The sequence below is a fragment of the Eurypyga helias genome, unplaced genomic scaffold (genome assembly GCF_000690775.1).
Source record: "Eurypyga helias isolate BGI_N326 unplaced genomic scaffold, ASM69077v1 scaffold258, whole genome shotgun sequence".
NCBI lineage: Eukaryota > Metazoa > Chordata > Aves > Eurypygiformes > Eurypygidae > Eurypyga > Eurypyga helias.
In genome coordinates, this window is record NW_010267352.1 from 20,974 (window position 1) to 44,460 (window position 23,487).

The 23,487-nt window shown below is 35.5% G+C and overlaps 1 protein-coding gene across 1 annotated transcript in view; it reads right to left on the reverse strand.

Moving 5' to 3' along the window:
* Window positions 1-23,487, reverse strand: part of LOC104513871 (E3 ubiquitin-protein ligase MYCBP2-like) — a gene marked incomplete at its 5' end in the record, with an annotated part of 44,090 nt that overhangs the window by 14,906 nt on the left and 5,697 nt on the right. Inside the window, 8 exons of the mRNA XM_010157369.1 lie at window positions 2,468-2,593; window positions 5,775-5,907; window positions 6,822-7,046; window positions 15,444-15,584; window positions 16,375-16,491; window positions 20,742-20,839; window positions 22,580-22,695; window positions 23,127-23,182. Coding sequence (XP_010155671.1) covers window positions 2,468-2,593; window positions 5,775-5,907; window positions 6,822-7,046; window positions 15,444-15,584; window positions 16,375-16,491; window positions 20,742-20,839; window positions 22,580-22,695; window positions 23,127-23,182 — 1,012 coding nt within the window. The remainder of the gene's footprint in view (window positions 1-2,467; window positions 2,594-5,774; window positions 5,908-6,821; window positions 7,047-15,443; window positions 15,585-16,374; window positions 16,492-20,741; window positions 20,840-22,579; window positions 22,696-23,126; window positions 23,183-23,487) is intronic.

Sequence of the window (23,487 nt, forward strand, 5' to 3'; positions counted from 1 at the left end):
AATAGAGAAGACATAGCTAAATCAAACAGAATGTTTGTGATAGTTACGTCTTCTGCCTTGCACATAATACTGTAAACACAGACCTATTTCATGGGGATCTTTACGTTTGACCAGCAGTTTGAAACGCTCCTAGATAGTAGTTGAGTTTTCACTGAAACTAGTGCATCCCCCCGGAGGTTCTTTTCACAAACAAGCACCTCCAAAAGAACTGCTTTATTCAGAAATTCACCTAACAGATTGTGCTTAGGCCTTCAGCTTATTTTCCACAAAAGTCAAAGCTTCTTAGACCTAAGAATGAAAAAAGACTGTGCATAAAGTAATGATACAGCTGAAGAATTCCATTTTTGGAAAAATAGTATCATTATCCTTTCAATATAGTTGCAACAATTCTCCGTTCTCTGGCAACTCAGAGGAATTAGAGGAGACAAAATGAATAAAGTAATCTACCCAAGTTGCTCACTCACACTAAACATCACAGCTTGAGCACATGTCAAGAGAATAACACGTATAAAATTATATGGAATCCAATGTCAGGAGTAGCTTCCAAACTTCCTGTAACTGTAATATCCCCCAAACCACCTTAGAAAATGTTTAAGATAGGATATAGTAAAAACAATCACAATGTCTTCAGAAACTAGGATGCCTGTTAACATAGCATATTGACCTCTAAGTTTTTACCTTGGGGCAACACAGGAAAAACACTCTTTTCCTAATAGGGTAATAGGCTTTTTCTTTCTCTTTTCCTAATAGCCTAATAGGCTTCTTGTCAGAAGAATATTGACCACTTGGAGGGAGTCCAGAGGAGGCCACAAAGATGCTCAGAGGGCTGGAGCACCTCTGCTATGGGGACAGGCTGAGAGAGTTGGGCTTGTTCAGCCGGGAGAAGAGAAGGCTCCGGGGAGACCTTATTGCCCCTTCCAGTACCTGAAGGGGCTACAAGGAAGCTGGGGGGGACTTTTACAAGGGCCTGTAGTGACAGGACAAGGGGCAACGGGTTTAAATAGAAAGTGGGGAGATTTAGATTGGATATCAGGAAGAAGTTCTTCCTGGAGAGGGTGGTGAGGCACTGGAACAGGTTGCCCAGAGAAGCTGTGGATGCCCCATCCCTGGAAGTGTTCAAGGCCAGGCTGGATGAGGCTTTGAGCAACCTGGTCTAGTGGAAGGTGCCCCTGCCCATGGCAGGGGGCTTGGAACTAGATGGTCTTTAAGGTCCCTTCTAACCCAAACCACTCTATGATTCTTCAGGAAAAGACTAGATAATACTTTTGCACTATCACACAACTGACATTGAGAGACAGGCTGTAATACTGCCTCATGTGCTGAACATCTTAAACACTTCCACTTTTGTAATTCGATCATTACTTTGAAATGAGTATGGCTGAACTGGGAAAAGCAGTTCTGTATAAAAGGCCCTATAAAACAAAAGGAAAACATTTCAGCTTTTCCAGCCTTTGTCCAAGAAAAGGATTTCCTATGGCAATGCATGGACAAACATGAACTGCTTCTTTATGCAGTAAAACACCGAAATTACATAAAACTATTTTATGCTATTAAAGTAGCAAACTAGAATTTTAAAGAATATTTAGTTTCCCTAATCTCTTCTTCTTTAAAACAAATCGTAAATCAAGATGTATTATTTAGGAGACCACTAAGAATATCTGATGGTGTTAAAAACACATTGCACACCTTAGGCCCATGTTTGGAGTGGCATGGGCAGAGTACAGCGAAGTAAGAAAAGAACAAAACTCCGTGTTTCAATAAAATTTCTCATGGATATCTGCCTCAGCAAAAGTCCTTTCTGTATTATTAAATCTTCTAGATCTAATCAATGAATAAACGGAAGGCATGCAGTTTGAGTTTACTGTGATGGCCTATATGTATTTACATCTTGCCAACAAAATAAACCGTGATTAAAAGAAAATTATTTTAGGCCAGTAAAATTAACAAAGTCTTATTTATTTCCCAGCAGTTGTAACTGGTATCTGTGTGATTCAAAGGCAACTTCAGTTTTACAAGTTAAGACTCAAATGGTATCTTTTATCTTGTCATCCCATTGAAGGCACTTAAAAACCGTCAAGACAGGTGAGAGTGTTTACAAATGTTCTTGATGATTTTAAAATACATGCTTTCTAAACCCACTATTTTTCATATCTTGTTTTACAAGTATGTACTTTTAATTTCTGCATTGTAGTTTTGTGCCTACTACTATACGAAGCCTCAACTGCAACTTACAAATCTTTGATGATCCTTTTTATACACTGTACTTAGACTGAGTGAAATTAAAGCAGAGAGAAAAGCCGTTATAACATAAAGCACATGTTTCGTCAAACACCATGCAATCCACTGCACTACTGCTTATGTCTTTTGGAGAACATCTGATAGTGCCCAAAAGTAGGAAATGAGTAATAAAATTAGAAGAAAAGATAAGAAAACCATTGTTTTTAAAAATATGAGTGTAAAAACATACCTTTGTTATTTCCAAGGCCATAATCAAACCCTTGTCCATTACTACAGCTCGTCCCCTTACTGAAAGCCTGTATTGAAAAAGGACTTGGGGGAGGAGTCTGAGCATTTTGATCTAGAAGTACTTGCTCTGTAAAAAAAAGCACATCACTTCAGAATTAGACCTTCTCAGTAACTGATTTATATTGGAAAGATGAGCCACAAGGCAAAGGAGCAATTTTTTTTCCACAGACAGCACTCTTCCACGCTAGTCAGTTCTCTCCAAAAAGAAAAGCACATTTGTTTTCCTTAAAACTCATGCTCTGAAAATATAAAGACGAAGGACTTAATGCCATGTGGACTGTTCTTGTGTTTGACTGAGTTGCTGCCAGCTTTGCCATCATGTGTCACTTGGGAACAAGCCTGACAACTTGTAACGTCAGACCATTCAATCTTTGGACAGCAATTGTTAAATTAATTTGACAAAGCAGGGTGGAGGAAGGTTAGTTTTCAGAGTGGCAAAGTCAGAGACAATAAACTTTTAATCCTGGCTACCCCCTAATAGTTCACGGAACAGAAGGCATTTTTTTCCCTGACTAATTAATCATATCTGTTACTGAGTAATACAGTTTTTCTTTCTGTATGGTACTAAAAGAACCCCCAACCAAAACCAACCTGGGTCTTTCAGAATATCCATAATAACAGAAGAGCCAAGATAAATGAGAGACAAAAAACATTTGACTATTTAGATTTAGAGAGAGATTTAGATTAGATATTAGGAAGAAATTCTTCATGGAGAGGGTGGTGAGGCACTGGAAGAGGTTGCCCAGAGAAGCTGTGGATGCCCCATCCCTGGAAGTGTTCAAGGCCAGGCTGGATGAGGCTTTGAGCAACCTGGTCTAGTGGAAGGTGTCCCTGCCCATGGCAGGGGGGTTGGAACTAGATGATCTTTAAGGTCCCTTCCAAACCAAACCACCCTGTGATTCTGTGATTACTGACTTAACATGGTCAAAAACACCATTCAAAGCAATCATCTATAAGAAAAAAATCTCCCAAATGCAGGTTAAAAGCTCTGGTTGGCACCTTGAACAACTTTCTCCTCTTGTAAACATACTAAAATAAATGTGGATTCAATTTAAAAAAAAATCACAACTTTTCTAAGACCCATGTTAAGAAACTTGTATTTCAGGCCAAAACTGCGTATCAGAGTACAAACTTTTACATAATACGCATGTTAAAAAAATAATTATCAGGGAGAAGGTTGGAAATTTAAACTTGGTTTCAAAAAGAAAGCATCTAGATTTTTCTGAATAAGACAGAACTCTAGATCTTGATGTAGTCTTTCAGCTGAAGTGTCTGGATACCTGCCTGCAGACTTGGGCATTCAGTATGACTTTCGCTTTGTTTCTTCCTGAGAATTTCATAATAATTTTACTAAATAATGAAAAGACAAAAGCAATCTGAAAGATGGTGTTATTTACGGATAAAAATATAGACAGTTGCAAATCTAGGTGGAGCTCCTCCAAATCCTAATTATTTCCCTGCAGCAAAAGTATTAAAACTGAAGACAAAGAGTATACCTAATTAATTCCATAGCAAATAAAAGCAACTGGCTTAAATAATTTTCAGATGTGGTGTAAGCACAGTAGTTTTATTTGGTACTGAGATGGACTAGGAACACAGAAAAGGTTGAAATATCTCAGTAACTGCACTGATAACTACTTAAACTGCCTTAGCTAGATGCACAAGAGACATCTGTCTTCACCTTATAAAAACATGGACTCATCTTGAAAAGAATAAAACCAGGCATGTTGGTGCATAGGACTCATGAGAAAGTATCTGGACAGTATCCATAGGCACTGGATTGTAAAAATCCTACTACAGAGCTCCGTCCTCAAAGCCTGTAGCTTGCATTTCTGCTTCTCTCTGAGAACAACAACATACTTGAAGACGTCCTTCAGTAACAGTACATAAGTATCAAGAATCTGAATATAGACCTTGTTTAAATTCTTCCAAATTTGGGAATTCTTTCATAGAATGGATAGGGTTGGAAGGGACCCCAAAGATCATCTAGTTCCATTCTTTCTTGAAGCACAGATATAATTTGAGAAATTATAGAAAAGATGAAATGATAGATGAGTTCCCAAAGCTGGAAAAGACTACTTATAATATGCAAAATACTGTCAAGTGTCCTAAATGTATCTTCTCTCTATTCCTCAAAATAAGTACTCTTGAATGGAAACTTCTGAACAGTGCTTAATAAATTAACTTCAGAGAAATTATTGTTTACTGGAAAAGCAAACAGCCTCCTATTAGGATAAAAATGATTAAATTAACAACCCTATTGGTGAATATGTGTGCTTTCAACAGTAATGTATTGTTCCAATTCACAAATAGATAGTTTGCAGGATTTACTTGGGCTCTTTGAGGACCTCAGAACTTGACAATATCAGACATAACTAAAAATGCAGAACCTATGACTTCAAAAAAGATACTTTGCTAAAGATTAAGTAAACACTTCCCCCCCTCCCCGCCAATTTACACATTTTATGAAAAAACTTGGTCATTCCCGTTCTTCACAGAATGTTTTACACCTTAAAGCCAAGTAGCAACAGCCTACAACAAATACGTATCAGCAAGGAATTACTTTGTTTTAATATGGTATCATGATGACAATTACCCCAGTAGCTAGGTGTGAAATAATTTTCAGCACAAAATGTCAAAACGAGAAAAAGGGCCAAGAATCTGTTATAAAGAACAAATAAGCAGCTGATTAAGTACTACCTAAAAACACAAGCAGATGTGAATGCTGAAGTTTAGTGGAGACATCTTTTCCAGAATAGATGCATTAGATCCCATTAAGAGCAGGAAAATAATAAATTGAAAATGTTCAGATTTATTCAGAAAACAGAGAAGTATATGTTGAAGTGTTTATAAACGTTGACAGGTTTGTAACAGGGTGCTTAACAGAAGGAACATAAATAATTCATTCTGCTCTGCTTTTCAGAGGCCCAAAGTAGACCCAAGAAAGCTAACAAAAATGTACAATTACTTATTTAAAAATGATCCCCATAGCTAAAGGGATGGTTAAAATTACGATCCATAACCGGTAAAAGAAAACATGGGGAAATATTTTAACTGTTATTTTAAAACACATTTATATTAGTGTTGGACTTTGAAGTCCAACTGTGTAAAGCAGCTCAAATGAAAAATTGTAGATTAATGTTATATATACCTGTTTAAAACTCAATTCTTTCTTTATTTACTCGCCCTGTTTAGATTGCTGCATTTTTTCTAAGTTAATTTAAAAACAAAATAAAACAACAACTTGCCGTCTTCGTGTCGGAGGTACTGGTTTCCACCTCTGTCTCTAGCTAACGACCACGCCTCGCCTTCATCACTTTCACAGAACTCTACCATGCTGTTCTTATCCATTTGCACCCACGTACCTTCTGAATTAGTCACCTGATGCACACACACAAAAGAAGCACAATTTTTTTACATTTCAGATAGTTCAGCAGCATGATTCAGCAACTTCTTATAGTATCGGAAAAACACACTCATTCCAATACATTTACAAAGCACATGTAAAATAAAATTTGCTTAAATTAAGGCCACAGGCTGAGGCAGATTTAAGTACCAAAACTATTTATGACACGTTTACAGTTAGGAGCATTTCCAAAAAATCTTAGACCTGTTTATGTTCAGAAGCAGTAAAACACCAACACCACAGCTTTAGAGCATCCAAACAAGTCTAAACAAAACCTTAAAGGAGATATTCACCAAAATATGCCTTTTTATAGGTGGCTGCAACAGGAAAGTTATAATACCAGGTTATAGATGAGAAGTTTGTACGATCACTGATTTTGTTCCTGACATTATATTTAGGAAATAGCATGACACACTTCATCCTTAAGCCCTTCTTAACCATAAAACACCACAGCTGGATAACTGGGAACAGTAACAGCAGTTGCGCAACTAAATAAACAAATACAATCAATACAGAGAAACAGAGTAATTTGTTAATTGGTTAAGTCTTAGAAAAACATTTTTTCAGTGAACAAAATTCTTTTAAAAGAACATGACAAAAAAGGTAGAACAAGAAACATAATTTTGTAAGGAACACTGTAACAGAAAAAGATAAGCAAGCATATGTAACTGCAGTACAATTTTAACATTATTCCAATGAATGCATACATCTAAAAGGCAAAAAGACATAACTGCATTAGTATTTTTAATAGAAACCAAGTTCAAAGGTTAGTATTTACCATGAGGGTTGGAAAAGCAAACCTGCAGAGGGGCAGATTCTTTTGTTGCGTTTACTACTGTTATATACTGGTATCTATGAAGACATGAACTGAAGCTACAAGGATCCATACCTCGCCCACTGCCTTGACTTTGTTTCCCAGAACTAACATTCCAATTGGGATACCTCTAAGGTTAGGGCAGCTTCTGATGTTGTGACCTGACGGGCCAGTCTTCACTACCTTGTACACTCCAGGTCCACCTCGAAGGAATGGTGTGTCTTGTTCTTGCATCACTGCTTCCTGTGGGCAGTGTGAATTTAGGTCTTTGAAAAAATCATCAGTGTTAGACCTAGATTCCTAAGAAATTTAAAAAAAAGGCAAAACAAAACAGAACAGAATAAAACCTATTAATAATACCTTTGAACTCTTTAGGTAAGAAATACTTGAGGACTACAAGGCTAAATTTTAAAGCTAAAAAAGATACTAGTTACATTGCTAATTTTAGTGTGTTATGATAAACAACTAACTACTAGTAACTTGCACATTAACTGAAAAGTGACCATATTACTCAAGTGGTATAAATCTAACCATTTATATAAAAGGAGTATTTCGTATCTACCATTAGAAACAAATTATTTACTCTCTGTGCTTTCACTAAAGCTTGTTTCATATGGACGTTTATCAGGATAAACACTATTCCTCCTGCTGTACTTGTGAAATTATGTGAAAATGTCTGGGGGTATGTAAAGGTAATTTGAATATTATCTCTTTTCAAATTATAGGCTTCTTATTTGATTTCACATTTAATACATATTCTTAATTTAGGGAAAAGGTAAAATCATGACAAATTGTAACAGCAACACCATAGATTCTTAAATACACATGTAAATGTTAGTGCATACTTATTTTTACTATCACTATAAAAAAGAATTGCAATTTTTTTTCACCTGGTACCAATTAGATGAAACATATACCCAAATCTGAAATGAGAACACACTTTTTGAGTTTCCTACCACGAAAAAATGGTAGTTACTGAAAGAAAAGAAATATTAGCATAGATTTTTCGGCCAGCCACAGCTTGATAAAAAAGCTATTGTACAGAAAAATATGAGGGACAGGAGTAACGTTACACACATTTATATCAGAAGAAAGAGGTGATAGGCAGGAGTGAGGTCTATTACGCTTATAATGCAAGTCATAGGCACTTTTAAAAGAACTCCTGGAAGTTAAGAACTAAGTAATGCCCTATGGGATGAAACCAGTGGTTCACCTAGTCCAGGATATTGTGTTCAGCAATGGCAAGAGGAGATGCTCTTTACAAGTCACATACAAGCCTTTATTAGTGGTCTGTCCCTATAAAGCAACAACATTTAAAAACTTTTTATTATGGATGTTAGAGGGTGTACCCTATTTTCTTTAGTGTTTGTTTATGAATCTGATTTCCATAAATCTGTTTAATTTCTTCTGACTGTGCTGATATTTTCTGTCTCCACAATCTTTTGTAACAACACCTTCCAGGATTTCACTTTCTGTGGTGTAAGAGAACACTGATAAAAATCAGTTGTAAACCAAACTTCTGCTCATGTTATTTCCTTTTTAATTAATGCAATCTCCTCTGATCTCTTCAGTTATCACACTTTCAGCTTTTTGGTACAGAAGGCTGAGCACTATGTCAAGACTAATACAGCAGTCTTTCCAAGAAGCCTTTATACAAAAATCAATCTGTTCTGTAAATACGTAACTTTCAAAGGAAATTAATGCAGGCTGATGTAAACCGGATTAAGGGGAAAAAAACATCTGTACATTTTAAAGATAATGTAAACATTCTAGATTTGATATAAAAATAGTTCTCTATTTTGGATAAAAAGTCAGTGGAAAAGTCCATGTTTCTCAATCTCTAAACCAATGGGCACAACACTGAGTACGTTCTTCATTACAAAGTTCAAATGAAAAAAAACTCGATCTCAAAACCCCTATAAGGTTACAAAAATTTAGACAAGCACTTCTGTAGATAATTAAACTGCTTAACTGTACATAATATAACTTGTTCCTAAAATAGAATAATTAAAAAAAATATTAGGAATGGGGTGAGCATTTATTAAATATTTGTGGGTTTATTCATACAAACATCATGTTATTATTTGATGCTGCCACTTAATGTGTAACCTCCAGTAACAGAAAAAAAATTACCAGTACATTCTGAACAAAAAGAGAAAGACTGACTTTATTATGTTACTAGGCCATCTCTCTAAATTTCTAATTTGGTTTGTTAAAAAAGGAGAGTGTTTTATGAATTACTGAAAATTTAATAATCTGCCCTGGTATTTTTTTCTTATCCTAAAGGAAGAGACACAAATGCAGCATTCTATGCAAATGTGCTATTTCCTGTAAAAATAATTCAAAGTAAAACAGACTTCAAAGAATATTGAGCATAAAGTTGAGTCATAAAGTACAATCTGAAAACATGAGACACAGTGTGACTGTTCCTGTCATTTAACTCACCTTAGAGATTAAAGCTTTGGAAGTCCATGAAAAAAAGTCCAAATCCCTTACTCCTTGGCTAGCATTAAAGACATTCTGAGCAACAAAGTTTAAAAAAAAGACATATATCAACAAAGAAACGGGAACAAAGATACACTGGAGGAAGAAGCTTGAGGTACGATAATGCAAACTTTCTCCACAAGTATATTTACTGGTAGAATGTTTTGGAAAAAGGGAAGTGTTGTTTCCCTCGTCACTTGAGTCCATTGCTCACCATGGCAAATCATCCATTAAACAAAAACAGTTCAGTATGTCAAAAGCTCGAAATGGATGTAGTGTGTCATGCCATTTACTGAATTAAGAGCCAGACATTTCTTAGAAAGCTTGAGACTCCGTGCACAGAAAAATCCCACACTTGTGTTACAATCAAACAGTAGTTGGTCCCACCACTGGTTTATAGCAAGGCGGCCTGCTGTTCCGAAAGATCCGTGCATGGACTTTTAGTTACCAAGTCAGAACTGGAAAGATGCAGAAGGGCTAAGCTCACTACTGTGGAAAGCAATTTACTTGCACAGAATGATTTCACCAGTTTGTACATCCAAATTACACTCTTTATCAGAGCCAAAAATTTTACAGACTACTGTAAGGACAACAATTGCTAAGATTTCATTAGCTTTATAAAATATACAATGCATTTCCCAGTTTCTTATGAATTATCATAAACCAAATAGAGCTGTCAGATAGACTTCATTAATTTTACATTCAATTGCCCATTTTATAGAAATGAACACTGCTGTTCTGTGTATTTTTTCCTCCCACAGAACAGCTAGGACAGCATTTGTTAATCACTGGAAAACATGAAAAAGAAGCCATCTGGTTTCTACTAATTTCAAAGAAATTTTCACTGTTCCTGTCAAATGAAGAATTAATGGTACATATATAGTAATAGTAGTAATTGGTATTTATGACAGAATCCCTTTAACAATCATTTTATCCATATGAGCAGTGGTATCAAAACCTTATTTCCTATCCTCATCCTGATAAGGGAACCAAGTGAAATCCCTGGACAGCAGTCACATTGAAATGTAACAGTAGTTGAAGAAAAAGCAATGAATCCCTTTAAGCAGAAACACGTATAAACCACTCTCGACATACCTCCTTTGTATTCCGTGAAAAAACGTTAGCACTTTTAAAAGTGAGCAAATGCATGCTCCTATCTCGTGACAGAAGCAAATCCTCCAGCTATATATGGTTTGCAAAACTTCTGCTTACATCAAGGTGCAGTAATACAATCTATTTGTAATTTTGACAACACGAGGGGAAACTGTCAAACACCAGCATTTCTTTAGTATTTAGTACCTCTACCCCAAACTGAAAGAGGTACCGACACACTAGTGAGGTATGTTCTGGGGCATTGGGGAAGATGGGGAGAGTGTTAGATAGGAAGATTGGCAGAGTAAAGGTTTGTCAATTTGGCATAAAACTATAACTATAAAAAGCCTACATTGACCTAATGAGAGTGTACTTCATAGGCATCCAACGTACTTTAACCCACCAATTATACTAACTTTGCAGCACATCATGTTTTGTGATAGAATTCTACTGTACAGAGAAACATGGATTATCCAATACTTAAAATATTTAAGTATCATTTTAAAGATTTGGTTTTGTATGTTATAAGGCTGTATTTGTAAAACATACAAATGTTTTGTATGAACCCATGAGCAGTGAGGTGGGACCATGCTGGCTTAGCAAGAAGATCAAACTAGAAGCTCTCCTTTGCCCTGGGAGCTTTAGAGCTTCCTGTCTTCCCGGCTATCAGCACACTGTATGCCAGTTTACAGTATGCAAACTTCATGTATTTGAGAATTAAATTTCCATTAAGAATAAACTACTACATACAAGGCGTATATTTAGTCCTTATGCTACCATCTGTAGATTTAGTTCGTATTTCCCTTTCGAGCTTTCCCTTCCATAAACTAAAAATGATTTGAGGAATTCATACCTTTGTCCAATAAAATCTAAATTTCCAAAATAAAAAAGATTAAATATAAATTACTTTGTTAATTTACACCAACAAAAATTAGCAGACCATTAAGAAGCATTTAAAATCGCAATTAATATTATTTTTTAAAGCTAAGGCTTATCTTAAGCAACCATCTTGACATTTTCCCCAACATAGTCTTACTCTCCAACTGCCTTCCATCATGCTTAAAAAAGATGGTAGAAATCCCTCGTCAATGTCCTTCAACGTTTCCACAGGACATTCAGCTTTTTGAGATTCTGCGGTCAAACCCTGCGGTCTACAAACTAACTTTGGTTCCTTCTTCCACTGCAATAATGGTTTGAAAAGCTTGCAGTTTCTCAATCCTCCTTGCCTGTGGCAGTTGGGGAATGTGATAATTACTGGGCAGCAAGGTACAATATTCCTTATAATAAAGTTTTACATTTAAAATGAAGTAACAAAATCATATTGAGAATATAGTTTTTAAAAAAGTCAAGTTCCACAGCTTAGATGAAATAAAATTCTATTTCTTCCTAGTGTTTACAGTTTTCTGTTGTATGTACCTTTCTACTACGTACTTTGTTTAAGCATGAATCCATAACTGTCAGTGTAAGGAACTTAGGTACTTTTACAAAAACAGTTAACTGAATGTTACAAGACTGAAGGAAAAATAACTACCAGGGATGGAAGCAGCTTATCCACAATCACCATCTATTAAATTATTAGTCTCATGTATAATCATATTCCATACAATGGATTGGATGGACAGTTTCTGATCAATGGCTACATAGCAGTTGCTCGTGAAAGGGCAAGAGCAACAAAAGGAACAGTTTCAGCTACGTGGATTTTCTAAGAAGGTAAGTGACCGCAGCTCCAGTAAGAGTCTGGTTAACTACATTGGATCTCTGCTTTACCTCTGATCATTTATCTTTAAATATAATAGCTTTGATCAAAAGATACAGAAACAGTGTGTTTAGGAGATATAAGACACTCCTAATTTTTTTTTAATCATGAAATATCTAGTTAATGTCAATAAATAAACACAAAACGTAGCTACAATATATATGTCAAGAGGACAACAGACCAAAATTAATGCTGCTGAAAAAAATCTGTTTTTCCTTTGATCACCATTCAATTAATACAGTGATGCGACAGAATAATTAAAGCTTTCTTTTAAAAATACACTTACATATTTTACAGAATGTACCAAGAGATTTTATTTACTTAAGGGATGACTACAAAAAGCCTGTATATTTAAATGTGACAAAGTAATGTAATTGAAGTAGGCAAGTCTGCACGTTCATGAGTTGAATAAAAATGGAGTCTTATAAAAGTAATGTGACATTAATTTGAATAGGGAATACAATGACCAATTCAGTCACTTAAATTTCCATTTGTATTTTCAGTCACTTGAGACCTTTTCCAGGCTGTTTCCTTCCTCTGAAGCCAATATGGGCAGAACAGCTTTGTATTCCAAAAATCTTTTATATTATCAGATTTTTAAACTACATTCTGCCCATCATGTCATTCAGTCACCAAAATCAATAGAACAGTATGAGCAGATATGTATTATTTCACAAATTAATCAATAGAAGCTTTATCATTTATTACTTAACTGAACATCTTTTGCCACAAGTCATTCACCTCGAGAGGACTGCACTGAGAAAAATTTGACAAATTACAAATGCAGTACTTTTCTCAGACAATTCAGAGAAAAAAAAGAGTTGTTTTTTTTTTTTTTATATTCTCAACTCAGTAATCACCTTAAAAGAGATCTTATTTTAAAACTTTCTACCAAGAAAGCAGTATCACTTTATGTGATTTAGCAGGATAAAAGATGCTGAGCTACAAAAATCAGGAGCTTACAGAAGAGTTTATTGAATTTTATCCAGTTGTGTGGTGCGTAATGCTAGAATAGCATGCAGTAAAGACTAAGGCGTTCAAAAGTAAGCCACTGAACCTTGACTTTTGTTCTGTGGCCTTTAAGAAAGAAAGAAAATGTTAAGACTATACTTTTTCCTTTTTCCTCTTATTCTTATGAATCAAACTAAGAAATCTTAATGCTTAAATATGGTCGTAGTGAAATTAAATAGTTTCTGGACATCTAACTCCTTCCAAAAGTCTGAAAATGAGAGATGCAAAGAAACCTCCCATCTACCTCAAAACACCTCTCTTGTTATACATAGCTACATTGTTGTAATAGTTGCTTTTGTAAGAATTGTGCTATGCTGGCCACTGTGTGCTTACTGCTCAGAAGCTAAGAAAGCACATGACTTTTACCTTCTGCAATTAAAGATGTAATATAACTGGTTACTTAAAAATTTAGGCATATCTAACAGCTCCTAATTGTCCAAATGGTATCAAAACTAATTCACAGCACTGTTTAAGAAAGAAAAAAAACACTTCATCTGAACTTAAGAGAAGCAGAGTGTGAAATGTGTGATAAATACATTATGCCTGACTTACTTATTCAAATGCAATTTGAATTCTCAAGATTATATTGTCAAGACTGAATGTTCAATTATGTACGTATGACAGCCATTTCCCTTCTGGCTTTTCTCAAGGAGCACAGGGTATGGTCTTCTCTAGAAATAAGTGTGTATGGGAGCCATTTGAAATATATCAACCATTATGGTCTTGCTAGCCACATACATCACTGCTGAGCTCAAAATTATTCTCTTCAGCAGGTAAAAAATATTAGAAATAGTTAAACTTAAAAAACCTCTAACTATCAGAATATAATACCCACCCAGACTTAAAATATTTACTGAAGTTAACTACTTACTTAAGGTGAATTCACTTTCATCATGGGTAAACAGGTAAAGTTCAACTGCTGCATACAAAAATTGTTTTGTGAAAGTATAGATTTTTGAATGAGTATCAATTTCTAAGGCCAAAAATACAAATAAGATCTTAAGCAAACCTTTTCTTTTTAGATTTTTTTTAAATGTTTCTACATAAAGTAGATGAATATGCCTGCCACTACAGTGTTTGAGTGACTGATGGCTGAGTACAGAAATAATTTGTTTCCCAAAGGTGGTATTTAAGTAATCTTGCAAGTAAGGATTTCAGTGAAAGAAATCTCCAAGAAGAATTATATCAACAAATAATTTATAGACAAGAAGGTGAAAAGGAAGAAGATTTAGTCACATCTTATAACAGTGTTTGTCAGCACGCAGGCTGTAGCCATGGGAGATTTATGAACTGCTGTATGTGGCTACTAGCGAACAACCCAGTTTCACTGGAACTGGGAATATCTCAGTTCTTCTATGACTGGAAAACATGAACAGGTGTCATTACTGGCTGAAGGTGTTTATTTTGGCCAAATATCTGTTAAATGTCTTGAAGTGCAGTAGCAGCTCTCTCATAAGACAACAAATGAAATCTAAAGAGCTGTATTTGCAATTGGATCTGTTCTCCTATTCTGTCCTGAAGAAACCAATGTACTCTGGAGAGTGCACAAACCCAGATGAGCCAGAAAGCATGTACTTTCATAATTTTTTCAGAAACACTGGTTTAGCTAATGCACATTTTTCTTTGTATTTTTAAAACTTGTTTTAAATTCTATTTTGTTTCCAGAAAACGTGTAACCTTTGACTTGTAGTGACAGTGATCACCATTAAAGTTATCCAGACAAATCACACTTTTATAATAAATTCAGATTTTTTACTCAGTCTTGACACTCTGTGATTCTTTAATTAGCTAATAAATTGGTAACTCAAGGATTCAGGTATGAATAAATTCAGTTTTTTTTCTGTCTTGACACTCTGTGATTCTTTAATTAGCTAATAAATTGGTAACTCAAGGATTCAGGTATGAAACTTACAAAAAATATCCAGAAAACCAAGAGAGCCTGAAGAACTTTCCAAGTTTTTAAACATGACTCAATTACATTGACTTGCTGCAGGCTGCAATCCTCCTCTGAAATCACAGCATCAGGGGACCACTTTATGGACAATGACATCTTGCATCAGAAACACCTGGTGCAGACCATAACCTTGCAGGATTTGACTTTTGTACAATGTGAGAGTGGTCTTTGAACTTTTGTTTTCCTTCTAGAAGAGGCTTCAACATTAAAAAGACTTGTACCTTTCTACACTCCACCCTCATTACACAACAGCCCTCGAAAATGCAAACACATAGAAGGTAGTACTCAGTAATTAAAATATTGTTTACCTCAGGGTTCATTTGCAGCCTTAATTAAAGAAAGTCTTGTAATGAGGATAGAGTGTACTTTTGGATATTTTTCAAAGGCACCTTTTACTTACGTCAACAGGTACCAGAAGGCTCTTGCCAAGATGCTGGTTAAAAGACAGACACCAGGCTTCAGTGTAACCATTCATGTTAGGAACATACTTCTTTATTGTCTCATCATTCAGCCTCAGCCAAACACCATCATCATTGTGGATCTATGGGAAACAAGCAACAAAAACGAGCCATGCCCTCCTGTAACTGTTCTGTAGCTAGTAAGGATTAACAGATTTCAGACAAACAGACAATAGTAGCGAGGAAGTCATTATCTTCACTAGGCTGGTAGAAAGTAAGAACAGGTAAAGAGGAATATTGACAAAAATCAGAATTTCAAAGCAATGAGGCGTATCTTTTTAGAAGGCAAGGTGCGAGAATAAATTTAAATCAGATTGTGCAGTAGTAAGAGTTGCTTTGAGAGAAAAGAGGAAAAGTCAAGCCTTCATCAGCTTCGAAAGTTCCTCACTTGCCATTTTTCCACTGCTGACATGACTTAGTAAATCGCAAAAATATTCTTTGCATACAAAATTACATTGTAAGAAAAAGACATGCATTGTAGTCTAACACACTAGTGATCCTTTAGAAATGTAAGTGAAAGATGTAGGTGTCATTCTCATTACACCTGAATTTTTGTGTAGAGTTGAACTAGTAAGTCATGAAAGCTAAATGCTCAGGTATTATAGATAAACAATAGGAATTTGGTTTCCTCATATCAGACTCTCAAAAGTTAGTTACACAGGTTTTCAGGTAAGTAAATTAAAAGGAAATGACAACTTGAAAAACTGAATTAGTAAATATTTAAGATTTTTGCAATTACGTTATGTTAATTAACTCTTATGTTCTTAAGTTGTATGTGTCAACATCGAAACATGAACAAAAACCCCAACATTATTTGCATGAATTAACTTTACAGCTTAGCCCAATTTTTAACAGAAATGTCTTATTAATTACCTCGTCAATGAAAGTGATGGATCCATTGACTTTCACTATGCCTATTTGCTCACTCTGAAGGGAAGGGTGGCTACGGATACGAAGCCCTGCACTGTCCTTGGCCACAAATTTGCGAACCTAAGAGAAGCAAAGGAAGACAGTAAGGAAGAAAAAATTGGAACAGAGCTTTCAAAGAGTAAAAAGAAATAGGTTTAACAGATTCTGAAATGCTAGTGACAAGATGGCAGTCAGAGTTACAGGTTGTTGCTGGTTTCCCATGGCTGCTGTGTATAATTTCACTTTTTTACCATAACCAATAAAATCCTACTGTTCAAAAATACCCCTAACAGGGTACTGACTTGGTTCAGTCTCAGAAAGATCTCTGTTTTACCAAACAATATTCAGTATAAGCTTCTGATTCTTTTAACTGCTTCTTCCAGCACCACACACACACAACCCCCATTTTATTGATTCTTGCAAGTTTGAAGGGTTTTGCCTTTTCAAATTTATTACTTCCAGTAACTGATCAATCTGGGTTCTCATTGCACTACCATAACATTCTCTTTAGTCACCTTTTTGGCCAAAATTTGTCTGTGTTCCTTAGCTAAAGAGTTTAAATAGCCATTTAAAAATAGAAAAATAACGTCTTTCTACTTATTTATTTTTCAAATAGCAACTTCAGTAATTTCTTCTTTTTTCTCAGGAAGGTTAGATCCTTGTTACTAGTTTGGTTTACTCCCTTTATTTTTCAAATAGCGATTTCAGTAATTTCTTCTTTTTTCACAGGAAGGTTAGATCAGATGCTCCTTGTTACTAGTTTGGTTTACTCCTGCCCCCAAAACCTCCCAGTTGTTATTCACTATCATTTTTTCACCATTCAAACACATTCAGGCACCTGCCTCGTAGAGAACAAACTTAAGCCATCCTTTCGGTTTCTTATTTTAAGAAGCGCCTATATTCTATGCATGTAATGTAAAACCTTTCTTCTTGGAAGATTATTTTCAAATTCCACATGTAAAACTGAAAAAAGTACCAACTGAAATATGGACTTAATCTTTAACAGCATAAAGCACAGAATTACATGGAAAGAATAAATTCAGGAAAAGGTAATGAAAGGCAACAGCTAAGTGCATTCGTTATTTTTTTCCTAAAGAAACTACTTAAGAAATGGAATTTATTTTAAGATTAATTAAAAAAAAAATAAACAAACCAAAGCCAGACATACATAAAGAATTTCCAATGTAACTTACTCCAAAATGTGCAAGGATTTGCTTACTAGGAATCCTGTTACTCCAAGGATCTAGACTTCACTCAACAAGCAAAACTAAGACTTCCAAGGTCTTTGTAAAAATACAAGGCTGAAGCACTGCTGACAGCATTCTCAACAGAGACAAGCCTATAAATAAAGCCTTCCAAATTAAACGATCTCTGCATTATTACCCCAAAATGTTGCTTCAGAAAAATCATATGACAGGTTGGCTAGAACTTGGATTAAAATCTTCAGTTTAGGGGAAGAACTCACACTCAGGATTTGGATATACACAGGCCTGAAAAGAGCATTTTTCCCCTCTGCAGCAGCTAAGCAGTTAGGCTAGTTCAAGCTGTAATTACAGACCACGTAGGGATCAGATCCACTGACAGACAATACAACACAGATGTAAAGTTCTCTAATGCTCATTTCTGACCATTGGGAAAAACTCCACTGTCTGAGTCTCTTTCTGATATAGCACCTCTTTGCTCGAAATATTTCTCCATGGCACAACAGTTCAGTAACTGTCCTGTAACAGCTCCGTAGCCAGTTCCTCCGTGGAGCACTCAAGCTGGACTCCAACTAAACAGAAGTGACTGAGGCGGGAAGGCGTAACAATTCACATGTCCATCTCCCTTACGGCGCACAGCAGTTTTCAAGAGCTTTGTTGCTGTGCTTTTCCTTGGTGAATCTGAGGAGAGGTACACTTTGCAGCCCAGAAATGTGTCTTGTATAGCACAAAGGAGCCTTAACATGGGGGTTAACCTCCGATTAAGGGATGCAAAAAACCAACCCCTGCCCAGAGCTTTTGGGTTCAGTGTTTTGGGTTTGGGTTTTTTTTGCAATTGATGCTAGCTACTTGTTCAGTCACGTGAGGACAGTAGAAACAGTCAAAACATGTTTAGTGACGAATCATTCCGGTACCAGTCTTGCCCCTTCCAATTAAGCTAAAATAGGACTGCCTCTTTCTAGTTGATTCCAACCACCCTTAATTACATTACCTAGCTTGAAAGATGTTTCCCTCAAGAGGATGTGGGAAGGAATTTCCTGCAAATTAGTTAATCTAAGTTGCACAGCCAATGAGGCAGCAGTTATATGGGTGATGTACTCCAAACTGAACACAGATCACTATGACAACCTTCTTTACCAACTTTGATGGACAAGAAAAATGGATTTTCATCTGATTTCAAATAACAGAGAATGAAGAAATCAATACAAAATCATACTATCTTAGCCATTTTCAGCTTGAGATTCAAGTAAGGTTTGACTACAAAAATGTAATGTTCCACTGCCTCAATAAAAATATTTTGCTGTTTCAAGTTGAGAACAGATCACCACTGAGAATGCACTGATAATGTCCTTTGGTATAACTATGTGAAATTTAGGGTTGGCAAAGAGGAAGAAGCTTCTAGAGCTCAACTATCCCCTTTCTCTCAGTGAAACATGATTTGGTGTACTGGACTCTCTGACTGATACATATCTAATCTGCATTCCTGGCCTTGGAAACACGGAGCACAGTGTAATAATTACCTTTTTGTATAATTTATAATACTGCTGTTCATACACAAAGAATTATTCTAACCTCATTTGTTATGTGATTTATCACAACACAGAAGAAAGCAGTCTGATAAACTGATTTACTATGAAAGGTCTAGTGTACTTTTTGCAACAGGCCCTACAGACAACACATACAGGACAGAAAGATGGTTCTTTTTTCAAAGAGACTACAACTTGGAACAGGAAACAAGGCACGCAAGCAGAACAGCATAGGGATATGACTAAACACTAAGTAATGCCTCCTAACACCAGAGGCCTAACTCCTGTCAAGTATTTTTAGCTGTCATGAAGACTGTTACTTGACAAAATGTAGCTATTATGTATGAATTAGTAAACTCAATCTATTCCCACTGTAATAATTGAAAAGAAAGACAGTACTTCCATCCAGCAATTTATCTCATCTTACACCAGGTGTTTCTCTCACTTTGGTGATAGCAAACACACATGATGATCAGTTTGAATGCAAGCATTATCAAGTTATGTGAAATCAGTCTTACCCAGTAAGAATTGGAAATTTTAATTAAGATAATGAAGTAACCAAGAAGTCTTCCTTTTTTTTTGGAGGGGGAAAAAAACACCCAACAACAATGAGTGATAAACAATTGCGTGGAAACTAAAGGTGAATTTATTATTTTTATTTTGAGGTGTGGGTGCAACGTAAAGAATCTTGATAGTGGCAGATGCAAACACTGGATGCATTTACAGACTGGGGAACTGCATGATGAAGTTAATGTCTCTAGATTATCCAGAAAGCTTGGAAACATAAATCAGGTCGTGCTGTACAGGTAAGAAGTTAGCAAACACCCAATCCTTTTTGGAACCATGTGTTTCTTCGCTATCTTCGCAACCACCTTGCCTAAGAGAGGGATGGATAGCCTTGCGGTATTTCAGAATTCCACATATTTTAATACAGGTTTATTATCCCTTTAATACCCCTTTCTTTGCATCTAAGACGAAGTGAAAGATGGTTCCCTCATCTGGGCATTTTCCTTATCGCACTGCCACACCACCTTTCAGCGTTCCTCTGTTATCTGTGTCTATTTTAACCATTCCACCCTGAAGGACAATGTGAAATGGGGAAGTCAATAGCTAGAGAAAGGATGATTTTTAAAAATAAAATCATAATATTTTAAGGAAGGAAGATATCACTAAAGAAACTAATTTTGGATCCTGTATTGACTGAAGAAAGATCCTTATCACTAAACAAACAAAATCTTTGTACAGCCCTTGGTACAATTAATTTCATAGTCCAATGTCGAAGAAACAGAATTAGTGATAGTGGAGAACACAGTCTGTGGCTTTCATAATGGCTGCACAATGTTTGTGTGATAAGCCAAGACTAAAGCTGTTTCTGCAGAGCTTCCAGCAGTTTTATTGCTGGATAGACAGAAAGAAAATGGAATTAATATCTTCCACTTTATGCAGTCTATTCCCTTCATTCCACTCAGCATATTAAGAATATTTGAAAATCACTTCAAGTCCTGTGCCAATATAACATGACAAAGTATGTATTAAACAACAACAAAAATCCCACCCAAGTATAACTATCTGGGGTGGTTTTTTTATTTTTTTTCCTCCAAACCTTGTTTGGCTGAGGTTCTGCTTTTGGTTTAATAAGTTGGGTCCCAGGAGGTATCATTCCCTTCGGAGGATCTTTTACTTTCACTTCTAGTCCAGCATCTATAAGCAAACAAAGATTAAGTTAAAAAAAAAATATATAGGTATATGTCAGTCAAACAGTAACTACAGTTTATCTGTGCTACAACTCAGAGTAGGTGAAATAACCAATCATCTGTCTCTCTCAAACAACACTTGCAGTTGATTCATGGTGCAAAGTATTACTTTCTCAACATTTTTATCTTCGTATGTGGAATTTTACAGAGATAGAAGTTCATGTTGTTAATAGGTATCTGTCATACCTTGTGTAAACAGTACTACTAGGTAATTTTATATCCTAACAGTGTCTTGTAGGGGTATGTTTCAAGGAATGGTGAACACAAAAGAGTGAGATGTTTGAGGAGTGCAAGTAAAGCTCCCAGAGAAGCAATAGCTAATGCATGCCGTACTGCTACAGATAATTGCAAAAGGCGAGAAACAGGCAAGAGCTTCTGAATTCAAGTTACACAATTAGAAAGGTCTATAAAGTACTCAAAAATATCTGAACACACTAAAATTCTCGGATCATAAAGAAAAATAGATGTAAAGGGACAGTTCAAGCTTAAGTAATAACTAGATATAAAATCGAGTAATAAACTTAAGAAATTGTTTCAGCAATCACCATTAAAACCAAACCATAACAACTTAATAGCCTTGCAGATCTTTTAGGGTTTTTCTTTCATTTTACAGGGTGACCCTTGGAAGAGCAACAACTTTTTGAGAAGGAACCAGAGCTAGTGAAAAACCTGTTGGTTTCATTAATGTTCTTTTAAACAAGCATGGCAGTAACACAAGGAATCTAGAATTGTCAAGAAGGCAGAAGGCTGTGTTTGAAACTCAGAAGAAACTGAGTGCCACTAGAACTTAGGTGGTTAAAAACTGAGACACTTATGAGTCAAGCATGGGCACGCGAAAGCTTGAGAAGGGATACTAAGATACTGTGGCTGAATCAGAGTAGAAATAACATTGAAGAAAAATGGCACAGATAAGTAATAAAGGACACTCATACCTATTTAATTACTAAGGTTGACAAGTCTATTCTAGCATTTCTGTAAGTTAAGCCGAGGCAATGAATGAACATGTTAGAATCTGCTTAAAACTATAACACCATCTCATTTAAAATACAGTGTAAATTTTGCCTCCAGAGATGACAGACTAGAAAAAAAAAATCCAATCAAGTAACTGGAAGCTCCAGTATCTTATATGGTATCTTAGAGTATAGTTCCTATGACCAGCAAGACAGCAAAAAGATGTTCAGCAAGGAAGAAACCCACAGCATTTTAGGTTAGTACAGATAACTGAAACTTAGGATAGGCTTTCAATTAAGATCACACTTTCTAAATTTTCTACAAAAGAAGTGACATTATTTACTCCTGCATGGTCAAGAAAAATGTCCACTTTTCCTAGTTTCTTCAGTGTTTTTCTCCCCCCCTCCCTTAACTACACATCTGTCACTCTCTCGTTACTGAAATAAGACATTTTTCTTGCAACACTGAGAGTAGAGAATAAGAAAGTCTATTAATCTTGTAGTCCAACCACATTATAAATACATGATATGCCAAATATATTCTTATTTCAAGGAGAGAATAGCTGTGGGTATTTTTTCTTTTGAGAAAGAAAAATAGAAGGCTTCTGAACCAAAACTCAGGTACTAGATTTTCCTATGAACTTTAATATTAAATCTTATGAGCACCAGGACATACATTTATCATCACACAAACTGGATATAAAAATTTCTGCTTAAGTATAGCGAAGATTAAGTACCTATTTCAATGCCATCTATAGTAACATGGATAGTATAGAGACCAACAGCTCCAGGAGTCCAGTTTGCACAGTATGTACCATCATTATTGACTCTGATCAACATGTTTTCACTGGGTCTAGGCATAAAAAAAACCCGAAACAAATTCATTAAACAAGTACTGTCTTCTTGAAAAGAATTTGTAATAGTTTGGAAACTTTTTTTTTCCTTTCAGATCATTTAAATACCATTTTTTTCCCCACCAAATGTAACAATCCCATATAATTTACAAGTTATAAATGTCTATATCACACGTATTTATAGCAAATGATGGAAGAACACTCTCAGAGTAGATAATATAAATAAGGAATCAACATTAAAACAACTAAGAATGAAAAATTTTAAACAGAATCTAAATTTAAAAAAACCAAAATAATATATGTTTTTTGTAATGCTTCCCCCTTTAGACAAGATTTTCTAGCAGTCAAGGCTTGTGACTCTGGATGTACGCAGATGTGACAGGCCGTATTAATTTTAGTCCCTATTAAAAAGTAATTCTTTAACATTTACCTCTTTGGTGTCGGTGAAGCAAAGCGTAGTTCTTCAAAGGAATAATTTTCATATGCCTACAAACAGATGAAATTCAACACACATAAAATCAACAGTTAGCAATTATAGTGAAGTCATGAATGAAAGCAAGCATTCCTAAATGAAAGAAAACAAGAGTATTTTGACCAAGAACAAACTTTACACTCACCGGAAGTACTGAGCATGGAAGCAGAAACCAACTCCGAAACACAGAAACACACACATATATACATACATTAAACAAGTATCTTCACTTTCCCTTTAAATCACCACTAAGCAGAAACTAATTCCAAAACACAGAAAGAGAAACACACACATATATACATACATTAAACAAGTATCT